Source organism: Puccinia triticina, chromosome 13A, assembly GCF_026914185.1.
Source record: "Puccinia triticina chromosome 13A, complete sequence".
Classification (NCBI taxonomy): domain Eukaryota; kingdom Fungi; phylum Basidiomycota; class Pucciniomycetes; order Pucciniales; family Pucciniaceae; genus Puccinia; species Puccinia triticina.
Window position 1 is genome coordinate 5089300 of NC_070570.1, and position 17185 is coordinate 5106484.

General features: G+C 45.2%; 3 protein-coding genes across 3 annotated transcripts; all 3 read left to right on the plus strand.

Annotated features, from left to right (window-relative positions):
* Positions 1-576: 576 nt before the first annotated feature.
* On the plus strand, positions 577-1456 carry PtA15_13A480 (uncharacterized protein; the record flags this gene model as incomplete). Its single annotated transcript, XM_053162682.1, has 5 exons — positions 577-673; positions 755-920; positions 1034-1100; positions 1185-1262; positions 1412-1456. The coding sequence occupies 5 exons, from the start codon at positions 577-579 to the stop codon at positions 1454-1456; spliced, it is 453 nt and encodes a 150-aa protein (XP_053026634.1).
* Positions 1457-2937: 1481 nt separating this feature from the next.
* Positions 2938-4183, plus strand: PtA15_13A481 (uncharacterized protein; the record flags this gene model as incomplete). Its single annotated transcript, XM_053162683.1, has 4 exons — positions 2938-3117; positions 3222-3341; positions 3434-3905; positions 4170-4183. The coding sequence occupies 4 exons, from the start codon at positions 2938-2940 to the stop codon at positions 4181-4183; spliced, it is 786 nt and encodes a 261-aa protein (XP_053026635.1).
* Positions 4184-14083: 9900 nt separating this feature from the next.
* PtA15_13A482 (uncharacterized protein) lies at positions 14084-14878 on the plus strand (the record flags this gene model as incomplete). Its single annotated transcript, XM_053162684.1, has 3 exons — positions 14084-14458; positions 14555-14657; positions 14772-14878. The coding sequence occupies 3 exons, from the start codon at positions 14084-14086 to the stop codon at positions 14876-14878; spliced, it is 585 nt and encodes a 194-aa protein (XP_053026636.1).
* Between the last annotated feature and the right edge of the window lie 2307 nt (positions 14879-17185).

A 17185-nucleotide genomic window follows, 5' to 3' on the forward strand; every position in this document is an offset into this window, starting at 1 on the left:
CCTTTCTCTTTTGGCTTAGACTAGTAACACCAATTGGATCTGGTGCTTTGAAAATATTAATAATTCTCTAGTGGCTCTCTCACTGACACACATGTGAATGTTGAGATCCTTCACCCATTCCTTATAAACATTCAAACAACTCTACTTTCATTTTTGATGTCAAATTATCTTCTGGCTTACTTTTATATGGCGGAAAAAATTGGATGCCTTGAAAATCATTGCCCAGTGTCCAAAGGATTATGGTGTTCAAAATTGCATATGACACTATTTACATAAAATCATAAAGCCAATTTTGGCTGGGAGATGTCAGCGTGCATAAAACTTCAAATGACATCTCCCAGCCAAAATTGCAGTTTATGATTTTATGTAAAAAAATCTTATGCAATTTTGAACACCATAGATGGTTTTTGGTGAATTGACTCAGCATATTGTCGAGTGAACTTCCTGAGCTCGGGTGTCGGCGGGGGTGTTGTCAGTTTGGCGGCTTGACAGCCCGGGGGTCAATTTGCGCATGCCTTCAGCCTTCCACCGTCAATCTGATGGGTGAGACCTTAAAACGTGCGACCGCCGTGGAAGATGCCGAAGATCAGAACCAATCGAACCAAGCCGCCTCCCGAAGGGTTTGAAGAGATCGAAGGAGTGTTGGACGAATACGAGCGAAAGATGCGAGATGGTAAGCGCTCCTACTAGAAGAGTCATGCACACCCATGTTACGTTCAACTAAAACAAGGGGACTTGGGACAATGATCATCAGCCGAATCAGCGACACATGAAGGCAAGAGGAAGAACGAATCAGTCTGGCCAATCATTCGGATCACTCACACCCGCTCCCGCTACATCTACGATCTGTACTACAAGCGTGAGGCAATTTCAAGAGAGCTATACGACTGGCTCCTAGAGCAAGACTATGCGGACGCCAAGTTAAGCATCCCTGCAAAGCCCTTCCTTTTCTACTTCCTTCCTGAATACTTTCTAACTGACCAACAAGGGCTTTTTTTGGTTGATTGAATGAACGTGGTGGGTGTACGTTCAGCTTGATCGCCAAATGGAAACGGACTGGGTTCGAAGGCTTATGCTGTGCCCGATGCGTCCAATCCAGAGTAAAACCCCCCTGCTTTCTTTTGTCTCCATCTTGGAAATATAGTTTGGATAGGGTGGACTGAGATATTTCTGTTTAAAAATAGGACATGAACTACGCCGGGTCGGTGTGTATCTGTCGGGTCCCAAAAGCTCAATTGAAGCCTGGTACAGTCGTCGAATGTGTCCATTGCGGTCGGTCTCTCTTTTACCTACCTGCTGTCTCACCCTTTTTTTACTTGATCTCCTAGAAAATGCCGGGAAGGATCATCTTCTTGCATTAATTCGGATCCTTCTGCTTACTCATACTTCTCTCCTCCTTCAATTTATATAGGGTGTCGTGGCTGCGCATCTGGTGATTGATAATTGGAAAGAATAGAAAAAGTGTTGGATTTTCACTCCCGCCGTACCTCTGAAGGTCAAGAGATATGGCGGCATGACCATGATCAACCCACCGCAGGTCTGCCGGTCTGTTGCCGGGCGGCCACTTGGTGGCTTGACTAACCCCGGGCTGACTGTTAGCTACCCGATCGCTGACCTCGTCTGCGCCCGCCAGGCTGCCGCTAGGCCTTGACGGTCACACGCCGAGCAATTGACGCCCATGATTGTTGGCAGTCCACAATCACACAAGATGTCGGTCAGTCGACCAGCTTGTGAACTGGCAGCCCGACCATACGAGTTCTATTGTACGAGCTTGCAATGCCTGCCAGCCTCTGCCAGCTAGCCATGAAGGCTCGCATGGTCAGCTGCCGAGAATTTGAGTTGTGCTAAAACCAACATGCGGCCTCCCCTAGCCTAACTACCTCTCGAACAGAGGGGGGGAGGGACTCTCCGTAGGCTCCGGGACTTCCGAGGTCGCGCTTCGCGCCAGCCCAGGCTGTGCCAGGGCCCTCCGAAGTGGGGGACTGTTGAGTTAGCGGCCTCCCTACTGCCGCTGGTTTCGCTCGCTTGCCCGCTCCGGCATTTCCATCGATCCGAAACCGTCACTGCCCCCACCAGGAGCTGCCCTTCAGCGAACTGTGTACATCTGATAGCTCGGGACCGGGAGGATGGATGTCAGAGTCGACTGACAGACCGGTGGCTGCAACACCAGTTTTCCCGGTGTGCAACAGCGCGGCTGTGTCACATCAACCACGGCGGGGCGCCATGGTCGACCTGGTGTGTGTACTCACAACGCCTAGCGAGTCGCTTACTCCGGTTCCTAGGCCTGGTGGATGGAGCCTGCGTTGCAAGACTCGAGGCCGCGGCACATCGTCATCAGCTGATAAACTGCCCTGGTAACTCGCATCGTCATTTCTCATTTCCTAACCTACGAACCAGCCATGTTGGCTATAAGTATTCCCGGTTCTCTGCCGCTAAATCCACCTCACGTTGCTTTGGTATCCGTTAAGTTATTTATATACATGCAACTCGCTGTTTTAGTTAGATAGCTTGAAGAATCCTCAACACGCAAAAGATGATAGTCGGCAACCTTATTAGTATTAGTATTTATGTATTGTTTATAAGCCTACAGGATAGGACAAATAGCTTGAAGCTCCGTAATACCTCCTTTCAAAATTCGATTCATTCTCGTCAGTCCCCGTTTGCCGGTCTGGCGACCAAACCTTCCAAAAGCGCGGGCGGTAGTGGTGGTAGTGGTGGCGGCGGTAGTGGTTTAGCAGATTTGGGGAGTGGTGGATGTAAATCTTACATGATGATGGGGTAAGTTTTTTTTTCCCTCAATCACGATACATGACAAAAATTCGGCAACGATTATTCGATGCGCATGTTTCGTACCAGAATAACCGACTCCTTGCTTATCTTCTTTTTAGTGCTCGAGGTACCACGGAGACCCAAGGAAGATCGGTGGCTTACACAACAATGGCACAGGAGGTCATGAGAGCTGTTCCGGGCGGAGTTCTCCATGATATCAAATACTCAAGTTCAGCCGAGTACATGAGAACACCCAAAGAAGGAGCGCAAACCGGCCTCACATATCTCAAAGAACATGCCAAAAAGTGCCCAAGGATGGTTTTCGTCTTGATGGGTTACTCCAAAGGGGTAAGTTGATTTACCATAACTGAAAATCAAGAAACGAACTTGTGTGTTAACCATATATACCTGAACAATTTTCATCATCACCTCCGCCTTTTTTTTATCTGAAGGCGATGGTCGCGACTCAGATTCTAGCCTCCAAGGACTTACCAGCCGGTAAAGTTGTGGCCGTAGTACTCTTTGGAAATCCATACTATAAAGGCGGCCTCCCACAGAACAAGTGTAGCGCGGTAAGTGGTTTTTTTAGGATAATTATTTGGTTCTTACCTGAATAAAAAAATGATAATTCTTGATTGATGATTCTTGAAATTATGGCATGAAGAAAACTGGAAGAGGAATTGCAACGCCCGTGATGGTCACCGCACCACAAGCATACGCCTCGATCATTTGGGATTGCTGTAATACCGGTGACATGATCTGTTATGGGGGGGCCAATATGGGGCCCCATTTGCAGTACGGAGGTAAAAAGGACGAAGCAAAAGCGTTTATCATCAGTAAGTTGAAAGCAGTGTCGGCAGGAGGCGGATCCGGAGGACTTAAAGATACCACGAAAGAGACCGAGAGCGATACCGGGGCCGGGGAGTCAACCGGTGGCGGGTTAGGTGGTGGCGGGTTAGGCGGTGCCGGGTTAGGCGGTGCCGGGTTAGGCGGTGCCGGGTTAGGTGGTGGCGGGTTAGGTGGTGGCGGGATTCTCTCCATATTTGGCGGCGGGTCGAGGTCCGGTGGGGGGATGGGCGGCGGCGGGTCGAGACCCGGTGGGAAGGCACCGAAGTTCGGGGGGATGGGAAAGCTCGGTGGAGGGACGGGCGGGGGGTACACCACGGCTGCAACCTAACGTTTTGAAGTGGTTTTCAAAGCCACTTCAAAACCTTTCGAACTCAATTGCAGACGACGTCGGTGGTGCAGTCGCCATAGGTTTTTTGAAACGTGTTGGAAAACGCTCCGTGAGAAAGGGCCCGAGACCAATTTATTTACCTTGAAAAGTTTCCAGAACCATGCTTTAACCTGGAAACGTTACAACTTGGCCTCAAGAAACTTTTCTTGCAGCCATGGTGTAGGGTCGCCGGACTAAACACATAATAACTCCTAGTCATGTATATATTTATGAATATGTATAATACGACCACAAGCCTGTCAGACTTGGCTGCGGAACATGAAATATGTTTATCACACAGAACAAGGACAATACAGACGGCCAGAGCAATAACAAACGGACTTTGCGCACTGTGCAGTACGCAGAGTACCAAACACTTTGCGCACTGCGGGTTTTCAAAATAATCATTTCAATATTTTTCTTGATAAATCGATAGAAAGGCTCTTGATCAGTCTCTGTGAACTTTGTGGGTATTTTTGAAGTTTCCTTGTATCAATGCTGAAACCATTACACTACATGTGTTTAATACAATGTCATGTGGTAAAATTACAGCAGGCCCAATATATAGGCTTGCTAATTTTGCCTTGACTTCAAGAGTTTTCGCGGCAGAGGCCAAACTTTGTGCAGCTGGAATTGGGGATCACCAATCACAGGGGGATCCACACCAAGCCTGCATGACTGCTGCTGCCGCACCAGATTTTTTTCTCTTCTTTTTGGCAACTTGTTTCAATATCAGCGGTAAATTGGTTTTGCCTTTGATGCCATTGCTTCTTCTAGAGCAACCTGATTGGCCCATGTCGCCATCACAATGCTTCATCAAGTTTGATTGAGTGTCCTTACCTTTTTTGTAAGTTTTATGGAACCCTTTGCATTTGTACAGAAGCTTTGGTCTGATAGTCTGAGAAAGAAGATGAACAGGTGATAAGTGAGTTTCAGAAGTTAAAAACGGACAGAAAACAGCATACTTTGCCTCCAGCATGCACAGGCTCCTGAAAGTACAATTCAATATCATTGTATTTTGTCACAGCATTCTCTCAATTCTTTTTTTGCTTCCTAACCTTATCATTCTCTCTGTCCAAGTCCCAAGGGAGATTCATGAGTAAGAGTCCTTTTTCTGTCTGAATCAGACTCTGGAGTCTTCCACTTTGCTTTGGTGGCTTTTCTTTGCATTTGAGGTGACCACTTTTTCCTTTTTGTTTGAGGTGGCTTGATTTTATTCTGAGAAGATTTCTTCTTATTTTTCTTCTTGGAAGGTGATTTTTGGGAGTTGGTTTTGGAGGAATCAGATCCACTGTTGCTAAGTATAGAACAATGGTTGTCATTGCTCAATTGAACATAACTCCCATGTGTTTCAACCAGGGTGGTAACTTGGCTTGATTGGCGCGATGGAGGTCAAGAAGGAAGGCCAGAAGATGGAAGACTGCCAGAAGGAGGTGGTTAGGCAGAGCCTGATGGAAGGATTCATTAGGTCAGATGCCAAGGTTTTGAGAGGAGGTGCTGTATTGGCTAACAAATATTCCAGTTTGTCTTGAATCATGTTTTTAATCTTGTTTGAATTTGGTGTGCATTTTCTGAGAGGCAAGCTGGATGAATTTTTCACAAAAGCTTACACGTGTACATTTTAGAGAATGTTGATTGGTCCCTGTGGAAGGTTCCTAGTACTGCTTGGCGGGTACCAATCACACCCGCCTCACACCTGTGAAGAGGTGCCAGGTGCAGTGCAAGGTACTGTGAAGCCCACACACCCCTTTGGTTTCACAAGGTTACACAAGACTTGTTCTTTGATTACATCAGCTGTCAATTGTCTCTCATCTATATATTCCGTACTTCCCCGCTCCCCACCTAGCTCAGTAGAGACCCTGGACTGATCCCTCTCTCACTGAGCTACATAGGTAAGCTTCTCTATTCCATTTCTTCATATTACTCCATGATTCATCTTGTACAGTAGAGACCCCGGACTGACCCCTCTCTCACTGAGCTATCTACATGAAATAAAGCCCTCCAAGAATTTTTCTAGAATTTCTCCAAGGCATCCCTGCCTTGTCCCTTTGTCCCCTACAGTTAAGACAACGGTGGGCCATTACAGTTACCTGCTAACTTAAAGGTTTGTAAAGTATTGAAAAATAAGTTACAATACCAGAAATATGGTTATCTATTTTGCCAACAAAAGTTAACTATAACCTTGAGGGCTTAAAAAATAACATAAAATACCCTCTATAGCAGCCAATACAGGCCATTTTTCATCAATACAGCCAAAAATGTATTGTAATCTATTGTAAAGTATTGAAAATTAAATATTTTTTTGTTAAAATTAACGGGTTTTCCTTGAAAATAACGGCCGATGTTTTACACAAATCAGCCCATATATTGCAACACATCAAATCGGCCCACCATTGGCTAAGAGCATTTACATCTCTTACAGGTCCCTCCCAAGGACAGTGTGGTACCCAGATACCGCCCAAGCTTAACAAAGCCTCTCTGGAGGTGTTCCCCACAGGGTCTCTTTCTCACACGTGGGCTTGCCCCCAAGCATCAAAATTTGGTGTCAGTCCTGACGGGCCTTAGGCCCGGCCAGCACCCATTTTGCACTACATAGCTCATTACACATCAACTGCTTCCCCAATGGGTTCAAGAGTGGCACAGCCTTGAAGGGTAGCTTCTTGCGCAGCCATCCAGCCATCCATCATCCATTTAGAGCTGCTGGAAATGCTTGCAAAAAACATACCAAGCTTATTCCAGTGAGCAGAGCATTCTTTTTTCAACTCCTGTACACATTTTATATGTGGCCTGTATGCCAAATTTAGTTCATTTTGCTGTACGGTGGGGTGGAAAAACTCCACATTTGGAGTATGGCAGACATAGGAGGCGGGCGAGTTGGAGCAATACAGAATCAAGGATTTAGGCAACAACACATTTTTCAGTTCAAACAATATACATACCAAGGTGGGCAGTTACGTTACGGTACGTTACGGAGGGCTAATTGGATACCGTAACTTTTTTTTAGTTATCCAAATTAGCCATTTGGGTAACATAACATTTTTTTTGAGTAACGTAACGTAAAGTAACTTTTTTTATTTTTGAGTTTTGGAGGTTTTGGATAACGTAACTTTTTTGGGGTGGACATTTTTTGTTCAATATTCTCAAAAAATAGTTCATTTGAATAATGAATTAAGCATAATGGTTAGTGCTTGCCACTTGTATGTTTTGCAATATGCAGGTTGCGGGTTCAATCCTCACTGTGCACCTATTTTGACCTGACACCCTGGGCAGAAACTGGCATCAGTGGCTGTTTTACATCAACTTGAGCCCAATACGTACTCATATTGAACAAAAAAACCCACAAATAGTCATTTCTCTTGGGAAGTTACGGCAAAGTTACCCAAATTTGGGCAAAACTGTAATGTAACCCATTTTGTTGAAAGCTTCTGGGTAACGTAACTAGAAAATAAACAGCCCTTTTTCTGCGGCAGATATCGTAACTAAAATCAAGGTATCTGTACCTACTGGGTAACGTAACTTTAAAAGTTACGTTACAGTTACGTTCCCAATTACGGGTAACGTAACGGCACACCCTTGTACATACATATTCATGTACTCATGAGCAGCAATTAAAACTTTCATGTAATTATCCAATAGTACTAGAGGCCAAGGCGGCTGCACCGCTGCAGGGCATTCATGTCCCTCTTTGAAATTCTGCATATTTTTTATACTGAGTCCTGTAGAGGAGGATCTGGTTCTGTGTTCAAGATCTTGTGTGTATATTGCAAGATGAAGAGGAATTGGGTTCTCTCTCCAGCACGGCTCTATAGATATGAGCCATGACATGTACATGCATAGAGCCCTCATGGCTCATAACAACAATTCCCATTGCCCTGAAACTCCGCAAACCCTCAACACCAAAACCCTGTGTCTCACCATCACTTCTCTCCCCAAGGAAAGCAGTTGTGATCTGCCCATTGATCTCCTGTCTTTGTGAAAACTGGCTCAGCGCCGCAAGCCATAAATTTCAAGGTCTCTGGTTACATTCAAACTAACCATGTAAATAGAATTTTTGCAGAGTTGAATGTAATAATTACTGTCTAATTTCTCTTTGATGCCACAACCTTGGTGAAACCTGTTGGATTTTAGAAGGGAGCCAAACTGATTGGTGTCAGGTTCAAAAATGAATCTGTTAATTAACAAGAATGACCACAGCCTCCCAAGCACAGGCTGGATTGATATTAATACTTTAAATTGCTTCAATGCTCCACTTTTCAATACCGGAAGATATCAGAAGCCGACAATTGCAAGTTTAAGCAATACTAGAGGCCAAGGCGGCTTCGCCGCTGCAAATGCAGAGATTGATTTCTTTACTTCCTTGGTATTAGTATAATCCTCCCTGCCAGGAAGTTTTATCCAGACATCATGTCACAGCCTTAAAATTTAAGCACTCCCCATAGGCTTAGTCCAAAGAGAAATAGGACAGTTTGCATCTAAGGTTTTAGAAACTCTTCTTATCGCATGCGCAGAGTGGCTAAAAAGCCAGATGTGAACCATCCTAAAGTCAAGGCTTTAAGCCTTGCACAACTCTCCCCAATGTGGAATATTCATCCTCCACTCTGATTCTCTTTCTGCACAAATTTCCCTTGACTGGTATTACCAGAGACCCATAACACAATTATGGATTTGATAATTGTTTTTTCTTATCATTTAGATATTATGGCAGATTTCTCACCCGTACCACATTGGTTATCCTCAAGTAGATAGATGAGAATCTGATTGTTACAGAATTTTCAATTGAGCTGACAACAATTTTCCATGCCTATCCATCCCATTCATCAGCTCATCACAATTGATAGTCTTATGATCCAAAAATTATCAGATCTAAGTGTTTTTTCTGTTATTGGGCACTGTGGAAGACCTTTAGTTAAGTTAATTAAGGGTGTTCAAAGTTGAAATCATAAAATTTTCAATGCATAAAATCATAAATTATAAAACTTTCAAGTGATGATTTCATATGTACCATTCTAGAAATGTTGCTCTAATTTGAGTGCTTGGGTGCAACATATTTTTTTCAGCTTAGAATTTTATGATTTTATGCAAGTCAACTTTGAACACCCTAATTGAATAAATTGACAGCATTCAATCATAGCATTGCAATTTTTTTTGATCTATACACATTTATTTATTAGGGCAATGGATTATGTGATGTTTTCTGCCCAGATTCCCACAGTAGATTGCAAATAATCAATTGATTTTCACATGTCAATTAAGTCAGTTGTGTAGCCCTGCTTTGTGAATCCCACAATTTAATGGTGTTGTCAGTGAAGCCAGATACTGCCTTATGATCACGCGGGCTAATTCCAAGAACAGAATCCTTTTTTACAAGTGGAAAGATAATTTTTGTGCGTAGTGATTGTATTCTAAGAGCCAATGATGATTGACCTTTTGATTGAGCTAGGGAAGCCAAAGGGTCAGCTTTTATGCACACCAAAGAAATACCACATGCACACCATTTTTGGTGTGCATTACCCATGCACTCCAAAGAAATGGAGTGCACACCCACGCACTCCAAAACATTGGAGTGCACACTCATGCACTCCAAAAAATTGGAGTACACACCCATACACTCCAAAAAACACGGTGTGCACACTCATGCACTACCTGATTAGTAGGGGATTTCTATTTATTCCCACCAATGGTGGGCTTCTAGTAGAAGCCCACCAAGTCTAGCATAGAAATTCTATGCTACACTACACTTGTGGGCAACTCTGTTTTAGCCAAGCTGTGCTCACAGCAGCCCTTTTGCCTGTAGTGTTAAGTTGCTGCTACCACCCCTACCCTACAAAGATTTTGGCAGCAAGAAAAGACAAAAAACCATTCCAAAGAGCTTTAAAAAAGTGTAGAAGGATTTTTTGTGACCTGTGCGAGTTGCATAGGAGCAGAGAAGATGCAATTCACCTAATTCTACCATACAACTTAGTGGAATCCTGCAAAAGTTAAAACTACACCATAGCAATGCTTTGTTTAGCTTAGCTGGAACACTGTTGATCCTAAAATTGAATATTAGTCTCACCAGGATATACTTGCTTGATTTATTCACTTCTTTTAGCTTGGTTATTTCTGCCTCTTTTTTACATTGCTGGATTTATTGATTTCACACGGCTGCACCCCACTTTTTTCAAGTGATTGGGTGTTGTGGAACTCCAACCGGTGCTGGGCCGTCGGCAGTTACTTGAAGGGAAAAGTGCGCTGTGCGCTGCCTTTGCGGTGATCCGGAAAAAAAAGAGCCGTGCAGATTTGAAATATAGCTTTGGGAGGGGGGGGGGGATTTGTATTGAGAGGCGACGGGGGTTAGATCCTCGTCGGCGGTGGTTTATTTTGGAAAACTCAAAGGAAAAAAATTCCGGAAGGAAGCCGGCGAGAGGGGCCGGAAGTTGTGATCAGGAAGAGGTTTCTGCGACTCGGGAACCGGCAGCTGAGAGCTTGTAACTCAGAAGCCACGCGGGGAAGTGACCAATAAGCTCTTGATATGTAATTGCTAGGATTCGGGGTTGACGGATGATCTGAGATGAAAAATATGGTTCAGACAAAGTCCATGCCGCTCCAAAGCCTGAGTTTGAGCTGAACTCAAACCTTGGAGTTGGTGACATCTGTGGACAGGTCATCATAACACCCACGCGCACAAGCGCGCAACAACAACAAGAGAAGAAAGGAAAGAAAGAAACAACACCAACAAAAGAAAACCAACGGAGACAAAACAGAAACAAAACCAACCCTCCGCATAACAAAACCTCTCCAACGCGCGCATTTTAGAACCAAAGAAACAAAAGACAGGAAAACAGAAAAAGAAAAGACACAGAACAACCAAGCAAGAAACCGGGGTCCTTGATCCTGAAACATCTTGAGGATTCCGCCGCGCGCAAGGCGCGCTGATTGATCTTGACGTTCCATGATTTGTTGTCTTGATGGCTGGAAACCTGGAGAAATCCTCTGCGCCACGGGCGCCGCGAAAATGATCACCACAGTGTGCACTCCAATTTCTTGGAGTGCATGGGTGTGCACACTAATGCACACCAAAAATGGTGTGCATGTGGCAACGGTGGGCCGCTACGCTACGCCAAAAAATGAGCTAACAGCGGATTACGCGGCCCTTTCCGCAGCATTGAACCACTTAAACTGGTGAGAATATTCTAGGAGCCTCCCTGATCAAAATGGTCCAGCAGGACCATTGCATCAGGGAGTCAGGACATCCTGGTTACCAGATGCAGAGCCAAAATTCCATTTTGAGGACAGTTCAGCTCACCAGGAAAAAAAAGTAGTCACTTGATGGCAAGTGACATGACACAGCTTTCTTTTCAGCTCCAACACTGCTCCAATGCTGCTCCTCTCCACCAGCACATCTAGGGCTCACATGATAGGTGTCAGGATCAAAGCACTCAATGTGAAAAAACCAGATGATGCTCAGCTTTTGCCCTGGCCCAGCTGATGCTCAGCTTTTACCCTGGCCCAGATGATGCTCAGCTTTTACCCTGGCTCAGCTGATGCTCAGTTTTTCCCCTGGCCCAGCTGATGCTCAGATTTGGAACTTGCCACCTGATGATCATTTTTGGCCCTGGCACAGCTGATGCTCAGCATTGGCCGTGGCTCAGCTGATGCTCATCTTTGGCCCTAGCCAGCTGATTTTCAGCTCTGATCCTGTTCAAGCTGATTCCCATCTTTTTCCCTGGTCTGGCTCAGCTGATACTCAGCAAGCTGATACTCAGCAAGCTGATACTCAGCAAGCTGAGCATCAGCTGGCCAGCTGGCCCAGGACTGGGTCAAAGCTGAGCATCAGCTGGGACAGGACTAGAAAAAGGCTAAGAAAAGACTGGTACAAAGCTGAGCATCAGCTGCGCCAGGACTAGTAAAAAGTTGAGCATCACCTGGGCAATGTGCATAAGTGATTGGGGGAGAAGGGTAAAAACTAAGGGCGGACAAGTTCGTTGGTGACAGACGAGGTTTTAACATTCCTTAAGGCAAAATAAAACTTGAAAATGTTTGTTTGGACCGGGACCGGGTGGCCCCCACAGTCGACATCAATCGTGAGAAAAGTTGCGATGGAAGAATGATCAGTCGGGCTTTGGAATCAAGTAGGATGGTTAGAGAACCAATACTACTGCAATTTATCGCGGTTCATAACTAAACTAGGTAGGTTAAAAAAACTACGGCTGCGGAGTACAATGTGACTATCAATGGTAGTAATAATAGTGACGTGGCCCGGGCCCCATACATGGTGCTAATGCAGATGAACTAAGAGCACGATGGTAAATAAGAGCAGTGGGATTCCGACAACATACAAGGAGGGATTCTTGAGGATAGAGGGGCAGTCACATTTGTAGCGCTCTACTGTCTTCACTTTCTTGACCAAAAGTTCAGATCCAACTCCAACAACTGGATAATCTTTCAAATCTGAACGACTCGGATTGGCATTCTGGTTGTACCTGCAGAGCTGACAGATGTCGTACCATACTACCTGGCGTGGTCCAGCACATTTCCGATGGAGAGCGTGTCCGCATGTTGGCCAAGCTAATATGGGGCTTTCTGGTTCCTCGTTCGGGGCATTTTTCGGATCATTTGGCGGATCGTTTGTCGAGCCAGGGCTTGGATGACTATCTTTCGGAACACTTTCTGGGTCTTCTTTCCGATCATCAACCAATTCCTCACGGCAAACCGGACATTGTCTTGGATAGTCTTTCCCATTAATCTTTATTGTCATCTGTTGCGGATCCTCTATTGAAATTACATGTGAATGAGGAGGGGAATCGCTAGAATGACCGTGGCCATTGAGCATCTGTTGATGAGTATGAGAATCGATTTCTGAGACCGGGTTCCCGCTCGAAGTAGTTCCGCCGTGGCTTATTTCTTCGATTCCTTCATCAAGCATGATCTCCCATTGGGCCTTCTGGGGCTGCAAAAGAATACATGAGTGTGGTGGTTAGTTATCGAGAAATCATTGAAAGATTGAGTCTGCTTTGGCAGAGGAGAAATAAGAATTCTTAACAAACTTCATGATTCGAGTGTAACGCCGGGTCTTCAGTTCCACCAGATTGGGATATACCCTTTGGAGATGATGGGAGACAGATGGGAATGGAATCTGATAATTCGCTGCTGCTGCTTGTCGGATGATGTCTTGCGGCCGATGAACACTCAGTCATTTCAGTCATGCGATCGGCTCCTACCGACTCGAGCTGAGTCGCGGGTTCCTCATGGAAGACGTTCATCGCAGCCACAGTGCTTCGGTCGACGAGCTGTTGATGGGCATAAAACACAGAGATCGCTTGGTGAGCTTCATGCATACTGTTCCGGAGCTCCAATCCTCAAGTAGGTGTAACGTAGACTTACACATGTCCCGAAAACTAGGAGAATAAATAACTTAGTAAAGGTCGGGACCAGGTTGGCCATTGGGTATGTGCAATAATGATTGTTTCACTGGCGGATTGTGATCTTTAAATGTGGTCAAAGCTAGTGGCGAATAGGAGGAAAGGCATTATATATTCTTCAGCCCGCTTCCGCTGGGCGATTTTTCTTTCCTTGAAGAGTGCTCTCAAACAGGTACACTTTCAGAGTAGTTTCACGCTGATACATACCAAGGTCTTTGTGAATGGTAAAACTCTCTAGACTGTTCCTCTGACATATTTTGACTGGGATCTTCTCCAGAACTCTTGAAACTAATGCCGAACTAATCTACATACTAATCCTCTTGTTGAGCGGTTAAGCCGGTCATTGAGGGGTGTGTCACCACAGTGAGTCCGTGAGAATATGGTATCTTGGTATCTTCGAGCATCACCCGGGCGGCCAGGTATGTAGAGACGAGGGAATAAGGATAAGATGAGGATGAAGCCATGCTTCCTCTCTATCGTTTGGTGTAACATACCATACAAAAAAGCCACGAAATGGGGGTATAAAAATGATGCAAAAAAACATCTCCATTGAATTTGAGGCTCACCGCTTTACCTCAAGGTCCTGCGGAGGGCCTTCGGGCCCCCTTGGAGGGACTTCATAAAAACCCCCGCTGTGTGTCGGTATGACACACAACCATCCAGACACAGAACCCGTCCGATTCGCAACTTATCATCGATGTCATCCGTAGCGCCACGGGCTCCGCCATCCACCACGATTCAAAACCGGCCATCACCATCGCAGCGACCCCAAGATGAAGCGGGACCAAGGCCGACGATCATCGGGCCTGATAAAGGCCCCGAGCCCCCATTCCCGGTCAAGCTTTATGGCAAAGTAGAGCATGGATTCAAACGCGGCTCACGAGAGTTGGGATGTCCGACTGCAAACCTGCCCGCATCACTCACAAACAATCCAGCACTCCAGCGGAACGGCGTTTACTTTGGTTGGGCATCCGTTTGGATCACCTCGCCCAATCCGTTGCCACCTGTCATCAAACCGATGGTCATGAGTGTTGGCTATAATCCAGTTTATGGGAACAAGTCTCGGACGATCGTCAGTTTCACTCCTTACTTCCTCCCGTTTACATCTTCCAACTTGACTCACATCTCATCATCACTTGGCGTTCTGGCTCTCTGTCCCATCTACCAGGAGGTTCATGTGATCCACACATTCGACCAAGACTTCTATGACGAAATCGTCAAAGTAATCGTGACCGGTTTCATCCGTCCGGAATATAACTACACGTCGAAAGGTGCTCCCGTTTATAACTATGCTCCCCGGGCCTCGCATTTCTCATTTTTTTTTTGTGGGGAAACTGATTGCAAACATCTTCTTTGGCTTGTTGACGGGTTGCAAAATTGTTCAGAGGCACTGATTCAAGATATTGAGATCGACAAAACGGCGGCTCTTGAAAGCCTCAAACGACCCGGATATCAAACGTTTTCTGAGGATGATTTCTTACTGAACATCTAGAGTCCGTCTACGATTACGGAGAATTCCCAGTATTTAAATGTTAATCCATAATCTAAAGATCATCTGTATATCTACGACGAGGTTAGCTACATACAACTGGCCAGAGCTGAGTAAATAAGACACGCACCAATGAACTGGAGACATGAGGATGCGCAGAAATGTTCGTCTTTCTCTTCATGGTCTGATTGACGAACTTAACCCCAGGCCTTCACTAATGTAGGCCTGTGTCTTGCGAAGCGAGCCTCCAACAGCCCTCGGCAGGAGGGACTTGCACCCAGTTGACCCATTTTGCGGGGGCTAGAATCTAACTAGAGGTGGGGGGAATTTCCAAACCTTTACGATTCCTTGCTTCTGTAACTTTATTTTGAATAAAACTGCCTGCATAGGTTGAAAACTAGCCTGCACCTGTCCAACCTATAGAATTTGGGACATTTGACAGCATTCCTTCCACTCCAACAAAAAAATGTTAAATACACCCAAATTGTTGATTTTGGACAGGGAAGGTTTGTGCTGTGGTTTATGAAGGTGGGATAAACAGAGATAGAAAAAAAATGTATTCTTTCCTCCAGCATGTTCTGCTGACATTGAGCTAATGACATAGGAGCAGGTGTGGTAGTTGAGCTGTAGGAAAAACAAGCAAACTACCTCAATAATACCATTGTTGGTGTGTCAGTTGGGGGAGCTAGGGTCTAAGTTCCTCCTGGTGGTGTGTCAGCCACAGAGTGCATGTCACAGTACTTTACACCAGGAAAAAACAGTAGTGACTTGATAACAATTGTCATTCTGCAACTTTGTTTATAGCTCCCAGGCTATTGCAATCCTGCTCTGCCTTTTATTTGATGCTTGCTGGTGGCAACGGTGTAACCAATACAATACATGTATCTGTATTGGTCATGTATTGTATCTGATAAGGGCCAAAAGTATTGTATCTGTATTGTATCTGTTTTACAGATACAATACAAATTGTATTTTAGTTTTGTATCATCATTTCAGATACAATACATGATATCACATTTCATGTATCTGACTGATCAATACAATACAGATGAATTACAGATACATGCACACATGTATTCAAATTCCAGCAGACAGGCCCAGCTGTCACAGCCTACTCACTTTGACTCAGGGCAGAGACCGGTTGGACTTGTTTGTAGTCATAGACGGTGACCACATATATACAATATCACATCCTCCACGGCCAGTATCGTTCAGTCTCTGTTTCTGTTGCAACCATCACCATTGCCGTTTCAGTCCGTCTGAATGCCTCGATCATCCGCATCTCCAGCTCGCGTACGGCCTCCCTCCCGCCAATCAACCCGGGCGATCACTCCTGCTCTTACCAATCCAAACTTTATCCAACCAAACCGAGATGGCCGTAAATCACTTGCTTCAACTCCAATTTCAGCTGCAAAACACGCCCAAGCAAGATCGATCTTGACAGCGGAAAGCCCCCAAACCTCAAGAAATGCGAAGAGGAAGCAAAGTTCACGAGTGGTTGAATCTGATCTAGAGAGTGGCTCCCTCGCTGAGCATCCCCAAAATGCAATCGATATCCAACAAGATTCAGAAGACGAAAACTCCAAAGTTAAAACCGCCCAAAAAAAGCGAAAGAAGAGGGATGATGATCTTAACTTGGATGATGTCGAGGATTTCTTCCATAAGCCCACATTAGCTGATGGTCAGGTAGGCCTCTTTATGATCTGGCCTTCAAGGCATCCGTTTGCTCAATTTGTTTTGTTTGAAAAGAAATCAGGCCCTCCTGTGCTGTACAAATGTCGATGGTGCGGGAATAGCTACAAACAGACATTGGGAACTCGCGCAAACCTATACAAACATCAAGACGGGGACAAAAACCGAGCACCATGCCCATCACGAGCGGATGCGATCAAAAACGGGGCCAAGCTACCGTTAACTCCTAAAGAGATCGAGAAAAAATTGACCCAGAAAGAGAAGGATCCTATTGAGATCATGCTGGAATCTGGAAGCTATGACACCAAGGTATTCAACCACTTGATGCTTTTTTGGTTAGTTCGACATTCGCTTCCGTGGAGTCGTTTTGAAGACTTTGGACTCGGGGTTGCTTTAAGCTACCATCGGAAGGGCGGCGGTCTATTCTCTCGCGCATGGGTTGCAAAGGAATCCCACAAGCTTTACTTGAATTTGCAGACCAAAGCCATCGACCAGATCAAGGTAACATTATTTTCTTTTGTTGATTGAAATCTATCGATCCCTTTTATCTTGCACCTCAACATGCAGAAACTGATCTGCTGATTTAATTACATTAGGAATTGAGCTCGAAGATAACTA